The sequence below is a fragment of the Urocampus carinirostris genome, chromosome 10 (genome assembly GCF_059441175.1).
Source record: "Urocampus carinirostris isolate Australia breed hairy pipefish chromosome 10, RoL_Ucar_1.0, whole genome shotgun sequence".
NCBI classification, from domain to species: Eukaryota; Metazoa; Chordata; class Actinopteri; order Syngnathiformes; family Syngnathidae; genus Urocampus; species Urocampus carinirostris.
The window spans coordinates 36016429-36038986 of record NC_142358.1 but is presented as its reverse complement, the minus strand read 5'-3'; the positions used below and the strand labels follow the sequence as shown (position 1 = coordinate 36038986).

At 41.4% G+C, this 22558-nt stretch overlaps 1 protein-coding gene across 3 annotated transcripts in view; it reads left to right on the top strand.

Annotated features, from left to right (window-relative positions):
• The window catches only part of LOC148358841 (roundabout homolog 2), a 199556-nt gene that overhangs the window by 102193 nt on the left and 74805 nt on the right, over window positions 1–22558 (top strand). For all 3 annotated transcript variants that reach the window (XM_088345220.1, XM_088345219.1, XM_088345218.1), the window contains exons 6-8: window positions 12160–12284; window positions 20645–20816; window positions 22092–22297. In XM_088345220.1, the coding sequence (XP_088201346.1) occupies window positions 12160–12284; window positions 20645–20816; window positions 22092–22297 (503 nt within the window). The remainder of the gene's footprint in view (window positions 1–12159; window positions 12285–20644; window positions 20817–22091; window positions 22298–22558) is intronic.

Sequence of the window (22558 nt, the reverse complement as noted above, 5' to 3'; positions counted from 1 at the left end):
TACCGAACAGGACGGGACAGACAGGATTGATATCAAAACAGGATATCGAAAATAAACAGGTCAAACTAGACGGGAACGAAACTGGAAACTGATATCAAACAACGGGACAGACAGGATTGATATCAAAACAGGATATCGAAATTAAACAGGACAAACTAGACGGGAACGAAACTGGAAACCGATATTAAACAGGACAAAATAAATGGGAACAATACCGGACAGGGAATACCAACAGGAAACAGGACCGAGTCAAAACCCACGTCTTGCGGGGCAGAGGATCGTTGACGGACTGACAAAAAAAGAGTGAAAGCACTGAACTTAAATCGACGGAAAGCCAATCTGTCAACGAGCCGCAGCTGGCGTCACTCGGGAGGGGCCAATTGGGCGCCATGGCAACCGTGCCACTTTGTAGCACTTGTTTTCAAGCAACATCTGGATGTCATATATTATACAGTGTCCCTTTAACATTCAGACCATAAAATAATATGAAATATATCTAGATTCAGCCAAACGATCGATTTTTTTTTTCCTCCTAAAAAAAGGGCTTTATCTCATCCTTGACTGTGAAGTTATATTTTTCAGGGAAGAGTAATTTTGTTATTTACTTTATCCATTTCCAATTAATTACTCTTTTGAAGTAACATGTCATGATTACTGATGCGGGGCACCTGAGTCTGCTCCAATGGCGCCAACAGCCACGGACCCTGATTGGCTGTTGTACTCTTTTTAAACCCCCGCCTTCCTGACAACATTTGTCAGATTGTCTGCAAACCTACGCTACAGGCTAGGCAAGCTTTTGTGACTCCTGACTCTATCCTGCCCTGTTTGGCCAGTTTCCATCTGATTCCCGTTACCGGCAGTAGCTCGGCAGTACCTCAGGAGGTAGAGCGCTCGTCTTGGGATTAAGAGATCGCAGGTTCGAATCTCGGCTCCTCCGTGTTACATGTTGAAGTGTCCTTGGGTAAGACACTGAACCCCTAATGCCCCCAATAAGCAGGTGCATGGCTGCACGGCAGCTATTGGGAAATGTGAAGCACACTGTAAAGCGCTTTGGGAAGTCATTGACTTGAAAAGCGCTACATAAATGCAGATCATTTCATTTCCTGGACCCGTTTATGTTTTTGCTCCTCCGTCCCCGCCATCGACCTGTTTTTTCTTGCTCTCGACACTGCCACTTCCGCGTTCCCAGCTATCTGCTACCCGTGACGGTGCAAGTCCTTTCTTCCTTCTAAATAAAGCTGAGTAAAGGAACGCGATTGGGTCCCGTCTCCGTTCCTGGTCCGTGACAGAATATAGTCGACCATTGAATTCACAGTCGACTATTTCGACACCCATTTTTGTCAACATCGACTAATTGTTGCAGCCCTACAGATTATATAGGGCGGCAGTAGCTCAGGAGGTAGAGCCCTCGACTTGGGATCAAGGGATCCCAGTTCGAATCCCGGCTTGTCCGTGATACATGTCGAAGTGTCCTTGGGTAAGACACTGAACCCCTAATGCCCCAATAAGCAGGTTTGCGCCTTGCATGGCTGCAAAGCCGCTATTGGGAAATGTGGAGCACATTGTAAGTGCCACTTCCGCGTTCCCAGCTATCTGCTACCCATGGCAGAATTTTAGTCGACCATTGTATTCACAGTCGACTATTTCGACACCCATTTTTGTCAACATCGACTAATTGTTGCAGCCCTACAGATTATACAGTGCACATTTGAATTTCTGGTCATTTTTGATCTTTCAAATCAAAAATCTGGTCCTTCCATGTTGTTTACTTGTTTCAGGGAAACTAGCACAGAGTGCATGCGCAGGGATTAAGCTAAACTATCGGGATTAGGCCCTTTGACAGATGTTTTCCAGACGTGCGCTTGAACTCCCGGTCGACGGCCGCGCTAAAATGTGACTCCCCTTCCTCTTTTTCTTCTTCTATTTGCTTCTCAAGGTTAACGCCTTCCTCCAGTCATCATTTTATCAAGCTTAAGGAAATGCAATCCCGGCGACCCGCCTCGAACTCCCATTTATGAGGGTTTTTTTTTTGCTCTCGCCGACGCTAAAGGCGCTTTTGCCATGTCGCGTCGTGTTTCATCCATCTCATTAATTTTCCATCTCTCTCCGTCTTGTTTCAAACCCGGTTATCATTCCAGCTGGCCAGCCGCGTAAATTTGCCTCTCTCCTCCCCGTGTTGTCCCCGCGCCTTCTTGACGTTTCCTATTTTCAAATTTGACGGACAGCGATTTCTTCTTTCAGGAGATCATTAAAAAAAAATAGATAAGATGGAGTCTATCTGGATACATCAAGGGTTGCTTAATCCTACTGTGTCGTCCGCAGGGTTGGGTAGGGTTACTTTAACTTGATTACTTTCAATTACTTTTGGATTACTCCAATACCAAATACAGTGGAGTTGTTCACGACCATAATCCGTTCCAGAACCCTGTTCGAAAACCGATTTGTTCGATCACCGAAATCATTTTTCCCATTAAAAACAATGTAAATCGTTTTAATCCGTTCCAACACACTGAATGTTTACCTTGAATGTTTAACGTAAACATAAAGCTAACCCAGGCTAATTGTTCGCGTTATCGTAATCTTCCGTGCGAAAGATTAAGCTAACATGAACGTGTAAAAATTTTAAAAATCAGGTCGTTTACAAGTCATTTAGCACCCGGGTCTCCACAAGAGGGGGTGAGCGGTTCATTGGAAAGGGGGCTCCGTTCCAACACCCTCAATGTTGGGCTCCATTCCAACACCCTGAATGTTTAACGTAAACTCAAAGCTAACCCAGGCTAATTGTACGTTTGCGTTATCGTAGTCTTATGAATAGGATTTCCTACCTTTGTGGTGGTCAGCAGAAGGCGCTGGCACACCTCCTTCATATTTGGCTATTATTTCTTTCTTAAATGCAATAGTCGTACGCACTACTTTTCTTTTTTTCACCTGTAGCAACTTTGCTGCTTGCACTGACTTTCTTGGGAGGCATAATAAGGGGCTAAAACACCCGTACGCCGCTCGGCATCGCACCCTAGCGTACGCACTCACGCATTACCGGCGTTCGAACTCCAATTTTTTGACCGAACAAATATTTTTGGTCGGACACCGATTTGTTCGAACTGAGAGGCGTTCCAGTGTATGCTAATAAAAGACAAAAGAAACTAAATATGAATAAAATGACTCAATTTTGTGCAGGCTTTGGGAGTAACGGAATACATGGAATGGCAAAAATGATGTTGGCAAGCTGTTTGGATTTATTTTCATTTTGTTTCTGTCGCATTTTATGTTCGTTTTGCCGGAAATCAAATTGATCAAAGCCAGGAGAGAAAGCTTACCACGTGTTGTGAGTCTTCATTTTATTCATATTTAGTTTATTTTGTCTTTTATTAGCATATTTAGTATTGGAGTAATCCAAAACTAATTGAAAGTAATCCAGTTATAGTAACTTTACCCAATCCTGATCGTCCGACTATTTGCTTTGAGTTTTTACAAAGTAGGCCTTTAGTAGGGGTCAGCAAAATGCAGCTTGAGAGTCGTTTGGCGCCGCCCTAGTGCAGAGTTTTTCAAACAGTGTGTCACAAGCCAGAAATGAGACAGGACCCAATAGCGTTCGTTTACTCAGTTTTATTGATAAACAGAGAGCAGTGCTTGCTTCCACGATCCGATGATCGTCGGACACGGGTAGCAGGTGGCAGGAACGCTGAAGTGTCACTTCCATGTCGAGCGAAGGTAGCCGTTGACAGCGGTAAAACTGGTCGATAGCCAGGACAGGAGAGCAAGGGCGGTAACAAGTCCAGAAAGAGGTCGGCAACAGGTATCAGGCAGGAAACAGGCCAAAACAGGTCGATGGCCATGTTGGAAGAGCAGGGCAGAAACGGGTCCGGAAACGGGTCGGTAACAGGTATCAGGCAGGAGAAAACAGGGCAGGAAAATGTCGGAAGGTACGGAGCTTGCCTAGCTGGGAGCATAGGTTCGCAGACGGTCTGACAGCTTCCTATTGGAAGGTGGGGGTTTAAAAAGAGTCCATGAACCAATCAGCGCCCAATCATGACACAGTGTGCTGATTGTCCAATTGAATCTTTGCAAAAAACGTGTTTTTTTTAGGGTATTTATGTTCTTCCGTCGATCAACCAAGGAACAGTAACATTCATCTGTATCTGTAGGTGGCAGCAGATTAGCATTTTTTTATTTTTTATCCAATAATTTGTCAGGACCAGAACGGAAACAGGACCCACTTGGTTTTGCCGGCTTTTGTCAATCTGTCGGAAATGTGCGAGGAAAACGTCGTCATAATGAGCGATAGCCCGACCTGTGAACTCTATTTCTGGGTTGTTTTTTTTTACAAATTCCGGGACTTCACGGAATTTTGCCAAAATGTCCTTAATTTGGGCTAATGAAATGACAGCTGCATCCTCCTCTTTGTCATCTCTGAACTCCTTCTGCTCGGCAGTGTGTGTTCTCATACCTTTATCTATTGCTTTTTTCGATGGCCAGAAAAATTCTCTTCCTCTTCTTTTCTCCTTGTCCACTTTTCGTGGGGTTCATTGTGAATGATTCGTAGCAGTGCCATAAAGTAGACGATTTAGAGAGCGGGAAGGGGACACGAAGAGCATGCTGGGATTCACGCATATGCACCGGTTGCCAGGTGGAACTCTGGGAGCGGCTAATACTGTACTTTATTTTTGACTTTGTATCCTTTGAAAAAGCCTTTGTAACTAGAGGTGACCTGAAACATTTGTAAGAAGAGGTACCACTGAATTACACATTCAATCCAATTGACGACTATAGCTGTCAAATCTGTATTTTTCATTTAAGTGGGTTTGTAGAAGATGAGTTAAACAGGTTTGACATTTCAGATCATTTGGAATGCAGCACACACGGCAGTGAAATTGGGGTAGTCTTTGGTGGATATCGAATAATTGGGGATTTTCTGACTTTAATTAGAAGATTATAAATGAAATCCTTAAATCATGCATGTTTTATGTGGCGTTCATGCACTGCGATAAGTCAATTTTGAAAAATATAGTAAAATAATTAAAAACACATTTTTCCCCCCTGCTGATGTCATGATTCCTGATGGCAATCACCTGTTGGCTCATTTGGCGCCAACCGCCACAGGTTCTGATTGGCTTCCTGTCACTATTTAAACCCAGTCCTGTCAGTCCCCTGTGGTCAGTCCGTCTGCGAACCACAGTATATACTAGGCAAGCCTTTTTCGACCCTGACTCCCACCTGTCCCGTTTTTGCTCCCATCTGTCTCCGGCTTCGACCCGTTTCGATCCTGACCACGTCTGCTCTCCCGTCCCAGCTTAGGACCTCTTTTTGTCCTAAACCAAGTCTACTCCCCCGTTCTGGCTTACGACTCATTTCCGACCCTGACTATGCCTTGCTCTCCCAGTCCTGGCTACCAACCCGTTTATTCCGTCCTTGACACCGCCATCGCTCGCTATGGAAGATCCAATTCCGTGTTCGGATCACAATCCGAATTCGAGAGCGACTTGCTTCCCGTGCCTAGTGAACGCCGGATCGTGGGCGCAGCCCTTCCTCTTTCCTTCAATAAAACTTGTGAGAAACGTAACGCAACTGGGTCCTGTTTCCGTTCTGGTCCTGACAGCGGATTTTGTTTTGTTGAATTCCTTAAAAAAAAAAAACAATATACAAAAATCTCATTTTACTTGTTGTTATACACAACACACTCAATTATACAGTAAAGGATATTAATAATACATACAATGAAGTATTGTATATATATTTTTTTTCATGCAGTAAAATAAGAAAACTAGTACTCTGCAAAAAGTTCAGTTTGGAAAATGTTGTAATATAATATTCTTTAAAGGTATATTTTCTATTCCACTTGCCGATACTTTTGCTTATTTTAAATAACATATTTTTATTCCTGCACTCAATAATTCTCTCGAAATAAGTCTTTTAGAGCCAGAACAGGAGGAGGACCCAGATGCGTAACATTTACTCACACGTTTATTAAGATATATAGGAAAAAACAAACGCCAGCGATCCGGTGCTCACTGGACGAGGGAAGCAAGCCGCTCTCACAATCCGATTGTAATCCGAATACGGGATCGGAGCGTGTTTGGAATAAGGAAGTGGATCGCCCGGAGCGGGAAATCGTAGCGTAGTCAAACGGGAAAACGTGTCGATAGCCGGAGCGGGGGATCAGAATGTGGTCGGTGGTCAAAAACGGGTCGTAGCCGGAGACAAACGGGGAATCAGGAATAGACGAGTGGTATGCAGATGAATAAACGGGATCGACGGGAGTCAGAGTCAAAGTGCTTGCCTCGCGTATGCAGAGGTTCGCTGATGGACTGACAAAGGGTGAGTGAGAGCATTGAGCTTAAATAGGAGGGGGAACCAATATGGCAGGGGTCAGGAACCTTTTTGACCCATAGAGCCATAAAAGAAAAAAAAATTCTAAAAAGAAATTGAGAGAGCCACATCATATATTCTCAGACAAAATTGAAAAAACTGACAAACACGCTTTGTAGACAAAAGCTAATTCTTCAGCACATTTTATTTCACTGTGTGTCATTTGATGATTTAATCAAATGTATGAAATGATAATAATGCCAAATCCTGTCTCCCAATCGATGTAAATATGCCATTTACAATTTGTCTTCCACCTTCAGTTAAGAGCGTTGAGGCATTTTTTTCCCATAAAATTTGTTCTTAATAACGGTTTCAAAACAATGTGCATGCAAAGTTCTTTTGTAAAAATGTCACAAATTACTGCAAACGATAAGCATGTCGTCATATTCACTTTGGGTGTAGACTGCAGAGAGAGAGAGAGAAGGAAGTGCCTTGCGCTGTGTCATTTTGCTTGAAAAACAAGTTGTGTACAATAATGTCATGTTCTATCTTATTTTACTGATAATCATGAATGAAAATGCAGTAAAATAAGAAAATTAGTACTTTAAATAAGCAAATGTATCGTTTTGGTTGTAAGACCAGAATTGTCATGATTACGGATGTGAAGCACCCGTGCCCGCTCGTTTAGGCGCCATCTGCCTGGGTCTCTAATTGGCTCCCTGTCCCTATTTAAACCCACTCCTTTCTGTCACCTGTTGTCAGTCCGTCTGCGAACCTCAGTTTTCTCTAGGCAAGCTTTTCGACCCTGACTCACTCCTGTTTTTGCTCCCGTCTGTTTCCCGGCTTCGACCCGTTTTCGATCTTGACCACGTCTAATCTTCTCTCCTCTCCTGACTTTCGACTCGTTGCTGATGTCGACCACGTTTTTTGATTTCCCGTCCCGGCTACTGACCTGTTTTTCCCGCTCCCGACACCGCCATCGCTCGCCACGGAAGTGCCACTTCCGTGTTCAGAGCGACCTGCTTCCCAGTCCGTCTGCAAACCTCAGTTTTCTCTAGGCAAGATTTTCGACCCTGACTCACTCCTGTTTTGGCTCCCGTCTGTTTCCCGGCTTCGACCTGTTTTTTGATCTTGACCACGTCTACTCTTCTCTCCTCTCCTGAGTTTCGACTCATTGCTGATCTCGATCACGTCTTTTGCTCTCCTGTCCCGGCTACTGACCTATTTTCCCAGCTCCCGACACCGCCATCGCTCGCCACGACCTGCTTCCCGCGCCCAGCGATCACCGGATTGTAGGGGGCAATCCTTTCCCTTCTTCCCAATAAAACTGAGAGAAAAGTACGCAAGTGGGTCCTGTCTCCGTCCTGGTCCTGACATTGGGAAAATGTTGTACAGTAATATAAAAATATCTAAAAGTATATTTTCTATTCCACTTGCCAACACTTTTGCTTATTTTAAATAAAATATTTTTATTCCTGCACAAAATATTCTACCAAAATAAATCCTTAAATATCTGATCATTGTTCTCAATTTGTGTTAGTATTTTTCATTTTTTTACCAAAAACAGTATACAAAACAAACGTTTTGTAAATGATATTACTTTAGTTTTATGTACTTTTTCCCCATTTTGCTTGAAAAACAAATTGAAATGTGGGGTACAACTTGAAAAACTTTGTGTATAATATTGTCATTTTCTATTTTATTTTTTTACTGATAATAATGAATGAACATGCAGTAAAGTAAAAAAATTATACTTTAAATAAGCAAATGGGTAATTTTAGTTGTAAGACCAGGAATGTCATGATTACGGATGTGAAGCACCTGTGCCCACTCGTTTAGGCGCCATCTGCCTCGGACTCTGATTGGCTCCCTGTCCCTGTTCAAACCCACTTCTTGCTGTCACCTGTTGTCAGTCCGTCTGCGAACCTCAGTTTACTCTAGGCAAGCTTTTCGACCCTGACTCACTCCTGTTTTGGCTCCCGTCTGTTTCCCGGCTTCCACACGTTTTTTGATCTTGACCACGTCTACTCTTTTCTCCTCTCCTGACTTTCGACTCATTGCTGATCTCGATCACGTCTTTTGCTCTCCTGTCCCGGCTACTGACCTGTTTTCCCGCTCCCGGCACCGCCTTCGCTCGCCACGGAAGTGCCACTTCTGCATTCAGAGCGACCAGATCGTGTGTGCAATCCTTTCCCCTATTCCCAATAAAACTGAGAGAAAAGTACGCAAGTGGGTCCTGTCTCCGTTCTTGTCTTGAAAAGAAAAATAAGTTAAAATCTAAAGAAATAGAAGAAAATAATATTGAAAATTCGAAAAAAACGTTTTATATGTCTGATCACAGATCACAGATAACTAATTAAATGTAATGTATTTTACAAAAAATTGTCACGGACCAGGGCACGAAACAGAATTTAGAACCCAATCGCGTAACATACTCACAATTCATTAGTGGGAGGAGGATTACATTAGAAAATTCTATGAAATTGCCAATCTATATGAATTTAAGTTTGAGGTGTGGATTTAAATAAATATTGAACGTTTGATTATATCTGTGCGGAAAAACAATAATAACAACACAGGATTGTCACTTGTCATTATCATCACTATGTGCGGATTCAAATTCCAAGAAGAAAAGACAAATGAAGCAAGAGCAATTGCCACTTCTCATATAATAGCATAGACCAACACTTGACTCCCAATTACCTAGCGCGTTAGATTTCTTCCTTTGACTAAAGAAACTAATTTGTGCAAGCCTTGAGATTAATTTGGTGGAAAATGATTGCTAACAAAAAAGATAGCAATTGCACATCTTCGCCTTATCGGTTTTCTTTCAAGTTAGAAATGAGCTGCATTCTTGACGTAGTGTTAATAATATGCCGTGACATCGTGTCATGGACGGTTACTGTGCCATTACCATATTTTGCGGACTATAAGGCACACTAAAAACAATTATTACAGGCTACAAAATATGCTATACAATGGGAAAATGTACTCCCACACAGAGTAACAATTTACGAGTGAATCAATGCATTTTAGTGGTGAATGTCATGTCCTGCACGGTTGTCATGGCGCCCAGCTGGCCCCGCCCCTTGACACCGGCTGAGACGCATTGGACTGATTGCTTTTGGAGTACTTGGGACTGCCCGTTGCCAGATCATTGCTTTACCTTGTTGAAGACCTGTTCATGCCTGTTTGATCTGAGTAATGCCTAGTTTGTAATTTTGATTGCCTTTAAACCTGTTTTGTTTTGTCTTTGGTCCGTTTGTGTGTTGGACAACTTTTCTGTCCTGATTAAAGTGACAGATCGTCTACGCATATGAGTTCCGACTTCTTGCTTCCCGGTCTGTTTCCTGACAGTTTTATAGTTCAACATAGTGCTTAAATGTAAGATCTTGCCTAAAAAATCCACCAGGACCAGACCTGACAGATGAACGTGATTTTTGAGCTACCAAGCCCGACAAAAAGCTGAATTTTCACATTTTTTTGTGGGGAGAAAAGGACATTTTTCCCGTCTTCGAGAACCAGGGTTAGGTAGGGTTACTTTAACTTGATTACTTTCAGTTACTTTTGGATTACTCCAATAACAAATATGCTAATAAGAGACAAAAGAAACTAAATATGAATACAATTATGACTCACAACACGTGGTAAGCTTTCTCTCCTGGCTTTGATCTCTTTGATCTCCGGCAAAACTAACATAAAATTCGACAGAAACAAAATGCGCAGTGGTTAGCGCGTGTGCGGCACAGTTCTAAGGTCTTGGGAACCTCCTGCGTGGGTTCAAATCCAGCTACGGGACTTACTGTGCGGAGTTTGTATGTTCTCCCCGTGCTTGCGTGGGTTTCCTCCGGGCACTCCTGTTTCCTCCCACATTCCAAAGACATGCATTTCAGGTGAATTGGCCGGTCCAAATTGTCCCTAGGTGTGAATGAGCGAGCGAGTTGTCTGTCCCTGTGTGCCCTGCGATTGGCTGGCAACCAGTTCAGGGTGTCCCCTGCCCACTGCCCGATGATTGCTGGGATGGGCTCCGGCACCCCCGCGACCCTTCTGAGGATAAGCGGTGCAGCTAATGAGATGAGATGAGCTTACCAACATCATTTTTGCCGTTCCATGTATTCCGTTACTCCCCAGGCCTGTACAAAATGTAGTCATTTTATTAATATTTAGTTTATTTTGTCTTTTATTAGCATATTTGGTACTGGAGTAATCCAAAAGTAATTGAAAGTAATCAAGTTAAAGTAACCCTACCCAACCCTGGTCATTACCATATTTTGAGGACTATAAGGCACACTAAAAACAATTATTACAGGCTAGAAAATATGCTATACAATGGGAAAATGCACAATTACGATGAATTGCTCCCACAGAGAGTAACAATTTATGAGTGAATCAATGCATTTTAGTGGTGAAACCAAATTTAATCATGCTAGTATTAGTTTTATAGTTCAACATAGTGCCTAAAAAATCCACCGCGACCAGACCTGACAGATGAACGTTTTTTGTGGGGAGAAAGGGAAATTGTTCCCGTCTTCGAGAACAAAAAAAATCCGGCGACAAGGTGCACATCATGCACGCTACCCTGACTACACTGAACCTCGAAAACGTGATATTTGCCGTTTCGGACAAGGAACAGCTTGTGGGAGACTGAAAAATGTACCTTTCCAGAGTCATTCTGTGCAGATCCTCTAATAAGAAATCGTGAACCTTCAACCTACAGAGAGCAAGAAACCGCAACCATAAATGTAAACATGTTAGGGTTCCTGAATAAAAACCTATTAATCCGTTGTCACTATGGCAACAGAGCCAAAAAGAGACAATTCAAACTGTATTTGCATTATTCGCTTTATTTTCAAAAAAATTGCAATAGTGAACAATGTTATATACAGGGTTGGGTAGGGTTACTTTAACTTGATTACTTTCAATTACTTTTGGATTTTTCCAATACCAAATATGCTAATAAAAGACAAAAGAAACTAAATATGAATAAAATTATGACTCTCAACACGTGGTAAGCTTTCTCTCCTGGCTTTGATCTCTTTGATTTCCGGCAAAACGAACATAAAATGCGACAGAAACAAAATGAAAATCAATCCAAACAGCTTGCCAACATCATTTTTGCCGTTCCATGTATTCCGTTACTCCCCAAGCCCGCACAAAATTTAGTCATTTTATTCATATTTAGTTTCTTTTGTCTTTTATTAGCCTAAGACTCGACTGGCAGCCTTTTCCTTTTGCTCCATCGTTGTCGGCAGGCAGATCACCCAGGGAGATCCGGTGGTCTCTGTATATCCCTCGGGATGTAGTGGATATTATTGTATGTGCGAAAGGAGTCGAAGGGAAAATATGAGGGATCAGGGGACACTGAAAAACAAAAGACGAACTGGAGCCCGAGCCACAGCGTTTGCACGCGCCGCCATCTCGACCATAGTGCCACACTTGGGATTGCCGTTGCTCACTGTTGTTTCAAGCGTTGCTCACCGACGTTGAGTGAACGCTCAGACCCGTGGAAAATTACAGGGAACAATGGCTATGACCATTATTTTTTTGACTCTTTTGTGTCTTGACAACTGGAAACAAACTCGATTTGATCCTTTCTCAAGATTTGCTGACATGTATTGGTTTAATTGGAAGTTTTCATAATCTTTTCAAGATGTTCCGACAGTGCAACCGTACATGATCTGATCACTTCAGATGCTCAAAACCCGCCCCCCTGCAAACCTGACTAAAAGCCGAGCGGTTCACCAGCCCATCCTTTATTAATGAGTTGCGCAATCACGTGTCTTGGGGGCAATGATGACAGGCAGGCCGAGAACATGCTTAACCATCTCGTCTCATCTTCTCCTCCCCTTGCAGTTCCGCCTCGGATCGCTTCCAAGCCTCGGGACCAGATTGCTTCCCAGGGGAGGAGTGTTTCCTTCCAGTGCGGCACCACGGGAAACCCCCCGCCTGCCATCTTTTGGCAGAAAGAGGGCAGCCAGGTGAGGAATCGAAATCGGCACTTCAATGTCAGGGTGACCCCCGAGGAGATAGAAAATAACTTTGGTGACACCTTCTTGAAGATATTGCAGGATGGGATAGAAAAGGAGGTGCTGAGTCTCTGTGGAGGAGATAGGAGGTGGGGAGGGATTAGATCAGATGTGTAAAGAGCATCTCGGGCCGTCACTTCCAGTATTAGGACTAATGCGTTACAAAGGAATTACTGTATTTTCAGGATTATAAAGTTTACCGGATTACTGTATTTCCTGAACTACCGTAAATTCCGGACTATAAGCCGCTACTTTTTTCCCAAACTTTCAACCCTGCGGCTTATTCAGTGATGCGGCCAATTTATGTCATTTTTCTAACGGCCGCCAGCGGCGCTCGAGTACAAAAGGTAAGATTTAAACTGCAACTTCTTAGTTTGTGCACAAATCAAATATCTCCGGCAAAACTAACAAAAAATGCAACAGAAACAAAATTAAAATAAATCCAGCTTGCCAACATCATTTTTGCCGTTCCATGTATTCCGTTACTCCCCAAGCCTGAACAAAATTTGGTCATTTTATTCATATTTAGTTTCTTTTGTCTTTTATTAGCATATTTGGTATTGGAGTAATCCAAAAGTAATTGAAAGTAATCAAGTTAAAGTAACCCTACCCAACCCTGTTAATAACATTCGCTGACATTTACACTCGGGAGAAACAAGCCAGGAATTTCCCGTTTTAAACTAAGGCGTTCTCCTTATGCTCGACTCTAATAATCAACGTCAACACAAACACAGACACTGTTAGAGGGGGCATTTTGCCCAAGGACACTTCGACATATTCAAATGATTTATTGACCCCAACGTCCGCTACAATTATTGGTGCCCCTTGTGGGGCATAATCTTTAACAGATTACGAGACTGTTAATGGGGATTTTGCATTTGTTCTATTCATACAATTACTAAGAAATCAATTATTTGATTATATAATATTGTTCGCGGAAGTATTCAAGTTAAAGTAACCCAACCCTGGTCCTGATGTTATCGGTAACTTAGCTGAAAACAAAAACAACCCGGCCTATAAGCAGGCAAGCCGGGAAACAACCAGAAATAGCGGTTGTTGCCGCGGTGACAATCTGGGTCCCGCCAAAATCAGAAGCCGTAACCACGACGCTAATGGAAAGCTTCGCCGAGCAAAATCAAAACAACCGCGATACGCGATGAAAAAAACAAACAAAAGGCCAGACTCGCCAACCCCAATGAGGCAAAGGCGAGAAGCCTCATCGTCAGCAGGTAAACAAATCCTATGCAGTGAATAAACATGCAGCTCGAACAAAAAACAGTCTCAAGGCTAAGAGCAGTAAGGATGGCAAAAACGCTGATTCCTTTCATCTGTATGCACCCGCCACGCAAGAAGATAAAAAGTGACATACATGTGAGGACAGGAATTAGTAGACAGACCAGTGTTCCCTCTAAGCTGCGCGCGTGCGCAATTGCGCACTGCTCGCACATTCTCAGCGCACAAGAAAATCTAGCCAGCGCACAAAAATCAGGGCTCAAAATTATTAATTAAGAAGCGACTTAAGTTACAGCGCATGAAGGTAAAAATACACGGGTTCCCCTGACGATGTGTCCTAAATGCGGTATTTTGAAGTCGAGTCGAAGTAGAACGAAGTTGAGTAAAGTTAGTAGAGTTTGTCGAGAACCGGCTTTTTCGGCTCGGCTCACTAAAAGGAACCGGCTCTTTAGGGTCCTAAACGGCTCTTCAGGTTGTTTTTGCTTCTTTAATCCCAACATGACCAAATGTTATGTACAATTATGCACAAAATGACTTGAAGGAAGGGGGGAATAGAACAAAAATGAAAAAAATACCAAAATGAAAAAGTAGTGAAAAGCTCAGAAAAAAGAAACAAAAGGAAAAGAAAAAAAGAAGGAAAATTTGTGAAAAAAAGCCAGAAAAAGAGAAAAAAACGAAATGTAAATAGAGAACAAAAAGAAAAAGTAATAGCTCGGAAAAAATAAACACAATGAGCAATATTTTTGCAGCGTACACTGATGGGTGGGACATAACATGCTGTAGGGCACATGAGTTTTATTTTCACAGGCAGAGAAAAAAAATCAAAACATGAGGTAAACGTTGAGTAAATGAGTGCATAAACGCACACTGGGAGTGGTAAAAGAACAAAACCAATTTTTTTTCGTAGTAATGCACGTCGTCTAGCTACAATTGGGAATATTTCATGGTAATGCACATTTATCACATTTATTCATGTGTAACACACTTTGTTTGATACCTAAAAGTTTTGGTCTATATTTTTCAAAAATTAGCATTCAGCGCTTGTAGCACCGGTTCTGGCGGTCGTTAGGGACGAAATAGAAAAGATCGTATTAAATTTTTAATCCAAAATTAAGGGTGCGCATTATATACAAATACATTTTACCCACGGGAAAATAAAACCATATACAGTATACAGTAATTTGTTTCCATATAGTTACTTTCAAAGTATAGGCTACTTTTGGGTGTCACTGTTTTTTGGTGGTAACGGAATTACTTTTTAAATGAAGTAACTGTAACTACAGGCGCTGCCCTACTTACAAACGAGATTCCGGACGATCGTTCGTAACTCGAATTTGTTCGTAAGTTGCTTCAGTGCTATATTCTTTATGTTTAAGGTTTATATGCTGCATACACAGTGCTTGTGGTTGATTCTGAGGAAACATTGAGAAGGTTGGTAACGGAGTTTGGAGGAGTGTGTGATAGGCGTAGGTTATGTGTGAATGTTGGGAAGAGTAAGGTGAGGAAATGTTCATGTGATGGAGTGGGCATGGCGTTAGAAATAAGGTTGCATGGACAGGTGCTAGAAGAAGTTGAAAGCTTTAGGGACTTGGGTTGTGATGTGGCTGCAGTTGTTGGAATAGAGTGCCAGGTATTGCACAGAGTGTATCAAGGAAGCAAGGTTTTGGGTACTCTGAGAAGAGTCATGAGCAACAAGAGTATGATTATGGATGTTAAGAGGGGACTGTATGAGAGTGTGATTGTGCCGACTGTGTTGTATGGTACAGAGACTTGGAGCCTGAACGCAGATTTGAGAAGGAAATTAAATGTTTTTGAGATCAAGTGTTTGAGAAGTATCATAGGAGTGACAAGATTCGATAGACTGAGAAATGAAATTGAGGGGCGGCAGTAGCTCAGGAGGTAGAGCGCTCGTCTTGGGATCAAGGGATCCCAGTTCGAATCCCGGCTTGTCCGTGTTACATGTCGAAGCGTCCTTGGGTAAGACACTGAACCCCCACTAATACCCCCAATAAGCAGGTTAGCGTCTTATATGGCTGAAATACAAGGCCGCTATTGGGAAATGTGAAGCACACTGTAAAGCGCTTTGGGAAGTCATTGACTTGAAAAGCGCTATATAATCTAGATATAGTGGAAGCTAGAGCGCTTGTTGGTGATAGGAATGAGTGGAGAAGTGTTGTGAAAGGATAGTGAGATGTTTGGACGTGTTCTAAGGGATTGGCTATGATGCGGCAAAGGTAAACCAGTGAAAGCTGTCGGGTCCTGCTGTTGAAGAGTGTGTTGTGTCACCTTGACCCGAGTGACATGGCCGCTTTCTTGCGTCCGGTTTCATCTGGAGGGACGAAAGCATGACCAACTTGGGTGCCAAGGTGCTTAACTTGTCTGAGTGTTTGAGCTTTTGGGTTGGCCATACTCAAAAAAAAATTTGTATATGTGTGGTTTTTGCTATTTGTTCCTTGTTTTCAAATTTTATTTCTTTTTGTTTACGTGTTTGTCTTGCTGTCGGTCACCCCTCTCGAGGGATATGACCAGGGTAGATAGATAAGGTTTGTTTAGCGCTTGTATAAGTAACCGGTATTGTTTTGTACTGAAAAATAAACATTTAAAAAAATAATATGCTCTATAACTTCAAACTAAACTTATTTTGGGAAGATGGGCTCTAAGAGTTAGGCGACTTTCTCCTCCGTGATAAAAAGTGGCCAAATAAAGCGAACCAAACAGTTTCTCAACCGCATCAAGCTTTCTTATTCCACTTTCATTTCAAATGTAACTGCTCGCCTCTTCTTTACTCTTTATACCAACCGTATTGAAATGGATGCACGAGATATTAAACAATAAAAATGTCAAAGTTCTTACAGTGTAGAATGTTTACATACAAACTAGGAAAAGAAGGCGGATTTCTTCTTCAGCGCTACACAACGGTAGAGGCGGAAAGAAAGACTACAGTAATGTCCTGTACTTGTAAAAAGGTGCACACAATACAAAATCTAACTTACAGCAATGTTCGGATACTTTTCGACATCCCGAAAATAAAATGTTCCTATCTACCGTTTTTCGTAAGTCGAATGGTCGTAAGCAGGGTTGGGTAGGGTTACTTTAACTTGATTACTTTCAATTACTTTTGGATTGCTCCAATACCAAATATGCTAATACAAGACAAACGAAACTAAATATGAATAAAATTACTAAATTTTGTGCAGGCTTGGGGAGTAACGGAATACATGGAACGGCAAAAATGATGTTGGCAAGCTGTTTGGATTTATTTTCATTTTGTTTCTGTCGCATTTTATGTTAGTTTTGCCGGAGATCAAAGCCAGGAGGGAAAGCTTACCACGTGTTGTGAGTCATCATTTTATGCATATTTAGTTTATCTTGTCTTTTATTAGCATATTTGGTATTGGAGTAATCCAAAAGTCATTGAAAGTAATCAAGTTCAAGTAACCCTACCCAACCCTGGTCGCATTTGATGTTCGTTTTGCCGGAGATCAAAGAGATCAAAGCCAGGAGAGAAAGCTTATCACGTGTTGTGAGTCATCATTTTATTCATATTTAGTTTATTTTTGTCTTTTATGAGCATATTTGGTATTGGAGTAATCCAAAAGTCATTGAAAGTAATCAAGTTCAAGTAACCCTACCCAACCCTGGTCGCATTTTATGTTGGTTTTGCCGGAGATCAAAGAGATCAAAGCCAGGAGAGAAAGCTTACCACGTGTTGTGAGTCATCATTTTATTCATATTTAGTTTCTTTTGTCTTTTATGAGCATATTTGGTATTGGAGTAATCCAAAAGTAATTGAAAGTAATCAAGTTCAAGTAACCCTACCCAACCCTGGTCGCATTTGATGTTCGTTTTGCCGGAGATCAAAGAGATCAAAGCCAGGAGAGAAAGCTTATCACGTGTTGTGAGTCATCATTTTATTCATATTTAGTTTATTTTTGTATTTTATGAGCATATTTGGTATTGGAGTAATCCAAAAGTCATTGAAAGTAATCAAGTTCAAGTAACCCTACCCAACCCTGGTCGCATTTTATGTTGGTTTTGCCGGAGATCAAAGAGATCAAAGCCAGGAGAGAAAGCTTACCACGTGTTGTGAGTCATCATTTTATTCATATTTAGTTTCTTTTGTCTTTTATGAGCATATTTGGTATTGGAGTAATCCAAAAGTAATTGAAAGTAATCAAGTTCAAGTAACCCTACCCAACCCTGGTCGCATTTGATGTTCGTTTTGCCGGAGATCAAAGAGATCAAAGCCAGGAGAGAAAGCTTATCACGTGTTGTGAGTCATCATTTTATTCATATTTAGTTTATTTTTGTATTTTATGAGCATATTTGGTATTGGAGTAATCCAAAAGTCATTGAAAGTAATCAAGTTCAAGTAACCCTACCCAACCCTGGTCGCATTTTATGTTGGTTTTGCCGGAGATCAAAGAGATCAAAGCCAGGAGAGAAAGCTTACCACGTGTTGTGAGTCATCATTTTATTCATATTTAGTTTCTTTTGTCTTTTATGAGCATATTTGGTATTGGAGTAATCCAAAAGTAATTGAAAGTAATCAAGTTCAAGTAACCCTACCCAACCCTGGTCGCATTTGATGTTCGTTTTGCCGGAGATCAAAGAGATCAAAGCCAGGAGAGAAAGCTTATCACGTGTTGTGAGTCATCATTTTATTCATATTTAGTTTATTTTTGTCTTTTATGAGCATATTTGGTATTGGAGTAATCCAAAAGTCATTGAAAGTAATCAAGTTCAAGTAACCCTACCCAACCCTGGTCGCATTTTATGTTGGTTTTGCCGGAGATCAAAGAGATCAAAGCCAGGAGAGAAAGCTTACCACGTGTTGTGAGTCATCATTTAATTCATATTTAGTTTCTTTTGTCTTTTATGAGCATATTTGGTATTGGAGTAATCCAAAAGTAATTGAAAGTAATCAAGTTCAAGTAACCCTACCCAACCCTGGTCGAAAGTAGGGGAGCGTCTGTATTTTTTTCAGTAACGCGCCCGGCACTGGTCACTTCAAGGCAATGCTGTACTCCTTCCATGTGGCGTTCTTATATAAACACCAAAAAGCTGCTTCCATTTTTTCTCTTAGAAGTCAACTGAGGAACTCAGTCTCCTGGGCTGTATTTCATTTTTTCGTGGCAGGGGTCGGTTTTGTGAGGATTATGTGTAGCCTTCTAACCCCGGTCCTTCCACTCAAGTCTAAGCCTCTTAGAGGAATAACATGCATGGCTGTGCAAACACATCTATGCTACTTCCCGCTCTGGGGAGAAAAAGGGAGAAAAGACTGTGAAACATCTGTTAGTTGCCATCGTGTGGAAAACAACAAAACAGGCCTTGTTAACCTCGTTTTTATGAGGCGGAAATTTACTGCGCAGACTGCGGCGTTTTCCCAAAAGTGCAGTAAATGGTGCTTACATCGGTTTTTGAATGCTTTTGTCTGGTGAGCCTCGTTGAGCTCTCATCAAAACCACACAAGAGATGGTTTTATATAATGGTTGTCCTTCAAGGGGACATTTTATTTTCACTCATTAAAAATGAGTTGGCAGCTAATTTATATATGTTGCTAATCACAACACGATAGACCCCGGGATACAGCGCCACCACCTAATGATTTTTTTCACCTTACTGTGTTTTTCAGCCCCTCTATACTGAATTTTCCCCACTATACACCATGGAGAGCATTTGTATAATACTAATTACTACTTAACTTATATTTAGTTTTCCCAAAAACTAAAATTGTCACAGTTGCCATGGGGTCCAATTGGCCCTGCCCGTATATCACGTTTGCCATGGCGCCCAATTGTCCCCGCCTGTGTGGCGCCAGCTGCAGCTTGTTGACAGATTGGCTCCTTGTCAGTGTTTAAACTCTGTCAGTCCCCTTTTGTCGGTCCATCTGCGAATCTCTGTTTTACACAGCAAGCCCATTTTTGCCTATCCCGTGTTTTCGTCCTGTTTGTCTCCCGCTACATATATATATATATATATATATATATATATATATATATATATATATATATATATATATATATATATATCTTGACACGGAGCGGAGCGGGAAACAGGAAAAAAGGGGGGTACGCACACTCGATCCGGGGATCGATGATCGCGGAGTGGATTCGAAATCCAAACAAAAGTAAAGTTGTCCAAAACGGATCAGACCAAAAACAAAACAGGATCAAACGCAGACAAATTTACAGACTAGGCATTTTTCAGAACTTGCAGAAATCTCACAGAAGGTTCACAAAAATCTCACAGGGTTTAACAAAGTTTAACAAACGCTCAGGCAAAGCACAGCTCAAAGGAATGTGTTTAAGTACTCCAAGAAGCAATCAGTCAATGCGTCTCCGCCGGTGTCCATGGGCGGGGCCAATTGGGCGCCGTGGCAACCGCGCCATAATCCGGCGCCACCCGGCTGGCTCCAACTGGGCGTCATGGCAACCGCGCCTGACGTGACAGATCTATATATATCGATATAGACTTCAATATAGATATATAAATATATAGATATAGATAGATAGATGGATAATATATATATATATGTATATATATATATATATATATATATATATGTATATATATATATATATATATATATATATATATATATATATATATATATATATATATATATATATATATTAGATCGATATAGAAGGATAGATCCATCCATCTTATCTATCTTATCTATCTTATCTATCTTATCTATCTTATCTATCTTATCTATCTTATCTATCTTATCTATCTTATCTATCTTATCTATCTTATCTATCTTATCTATCTTATCTATCTCATCTATTTTATCTATCTTATCTATCTTATCTAGATATATATAGATAGATATAAAAATAATTAACCAACTTTAAATCATAATCACCCATTTTTCAGATTGTTCTTACCCGAATAACTTCCTTTTCTTTGTTCACCCTAAACTGGGATCAGTCCGTTCTTGATCCTTAACTCTTTTTGAAAGTTTATCATCGAGTTTATTCCGAACACTGTCGTGGAACGACGTTCATTAAAATGATCATGTCACAAGGACAAGTTGATATTTTTGGTCACGTTATTACCGTTTTGCTTTTTAGATGTTGCTGTTTCCCGGACAACCGCCATCCCAATCAGGTCGTTATTCTGTGTCCATGAAAGGGGAGCTAACCATCAGTGACGTCCACCCGGAGGACTCGGGATTCTACATCTGTCAGGCCATCAGTGTGGCGGGAAGTGTTTTAAGCAAGGCCCTGCTGGAGGTGGAAGGAGGTACGACTAATTTTGCGGATAGATTATTTAAAGACTATGCTGCTTTTCCTAATGAAGATTGCAGTGCTAACTGAACTGGATCTATTTGAATTGTCTTTATTATTTATTACGAAAAAGGGGAGCAGCACGGCGGCGCAGTGGTTAGCGCGTGTGCGGCACAGTTCTAAGGTATTGGGAACCTCCTTTGTGGGTTCAAATCCAGCTACCGGACTTCCTGTGCGGAGTTTGTATGTTCTCCCCGTGCTTGCGTGGGTTTCCTCCGGGCACTCCGGTTTCCTCCCACATTCCAAAGACATGCATTTCAGGTAGATTGACCGGTCCAAATTGTCCCTAGGTGTGAATGAGCGAGCGAGTTGTCTGTCCCTGTGTGCCCTGCGATTGGCTGGCAACCGGTTCACGGTGTCCCCTGCCCACTGCCCGGTGATTGCTGGGATGGGCTCCAGCACCCCCACGACCCTACTGAGGATAAGCGGTGCAGCTAATGAGATGAGATGAGATGAGACGAAAAAGGGGGTAGAAGTTTAGATATGATCGTCATCTTTCACAGGCGGTGCGGTAGGTTACCCTAGATGAGAAAAATGCCAGCACTCAACAATTATTCTTTCGTTGACTCCGTGTTTTTCAATGGCTGCTTTTCAACTTCTGGTTTCCACCTTTCTTTTGTTTTCTCTTTGTATTCTTTGCATCTTAAGATAATCTTTTATAGATGTAGACAATTAAATATTTGAAATGACCAAAAGGCTCTGCACATGGAAAGGGGGAGAAAACGAGTAACAGCTTTTGCTGTCGGCACAGTTCCCACATTTCAGGAATTTGATCTCCATCTGGACCAAGTCTTACTCCATTCTCATGGGCCAAAAAAGGAAATGCCATATATATATATATATATATATATATATATATATATATATATATATATATATATATATATATATATATATATATATATATATATATATATATATATATATATATAAATCATTGGCTTTTCCCAGAAGAAATTATACTAAAAATTAGACCAATTTTCTGCTAATTGGTTATGGTTTTTCTCTTATTTTTCTTAGAAGAAAAGAAAACGTGTCCTTCTTTTGTTTTTATTTTCACATTTTTTATACCATTGGCTTATTTTTGGCACTAAATTTAACATCAGCCTTCATTCTGGCATTATTTTTTGCTAAATTACTTAAAGACAAACCAAACTAATATCAAAATAATAAAATGCTTTCATAAATCTGCTGTTATGAAAAAATGTCCATTCCTATGTTCCCTGGGTAGGACCCCTTGGCCAGTTCCCACCCATCATCCGCCAAGGCCCGGCCAATCACACGGTCTCCCGGGGCGCCAAGGCCCGCCTCCACTGCCGAGTCATTGGAGGACCCTCGGTCAGGATTACGTGGGAGAAGGACGGGGACAGGATTGAGGACGAAGACGCTCGGTTGTTTTTGGCGGACAACGGGACTTTGGAAATAAGAGACATTGAGGTAACTAAGAAGAAAGTGTAAGAATAAATGTTTCTCTTTTCTCGTTCCTGATACCTCTGATCAACGTTACAAGTGCCACACATTATCGAACCATTTTTGATACAAAACATTTAAAAATGTTTAAGTTACAAAGCTACTCCCAAGACAAAATATATTTGTATGTAGAGGTACTACTGTACAAGCAAGTTGATCACATGTGATACAAAGATGGACGACCTCACGATCTGATTTGCTGAGAACAAGCCCTGTCGGATCTACTGT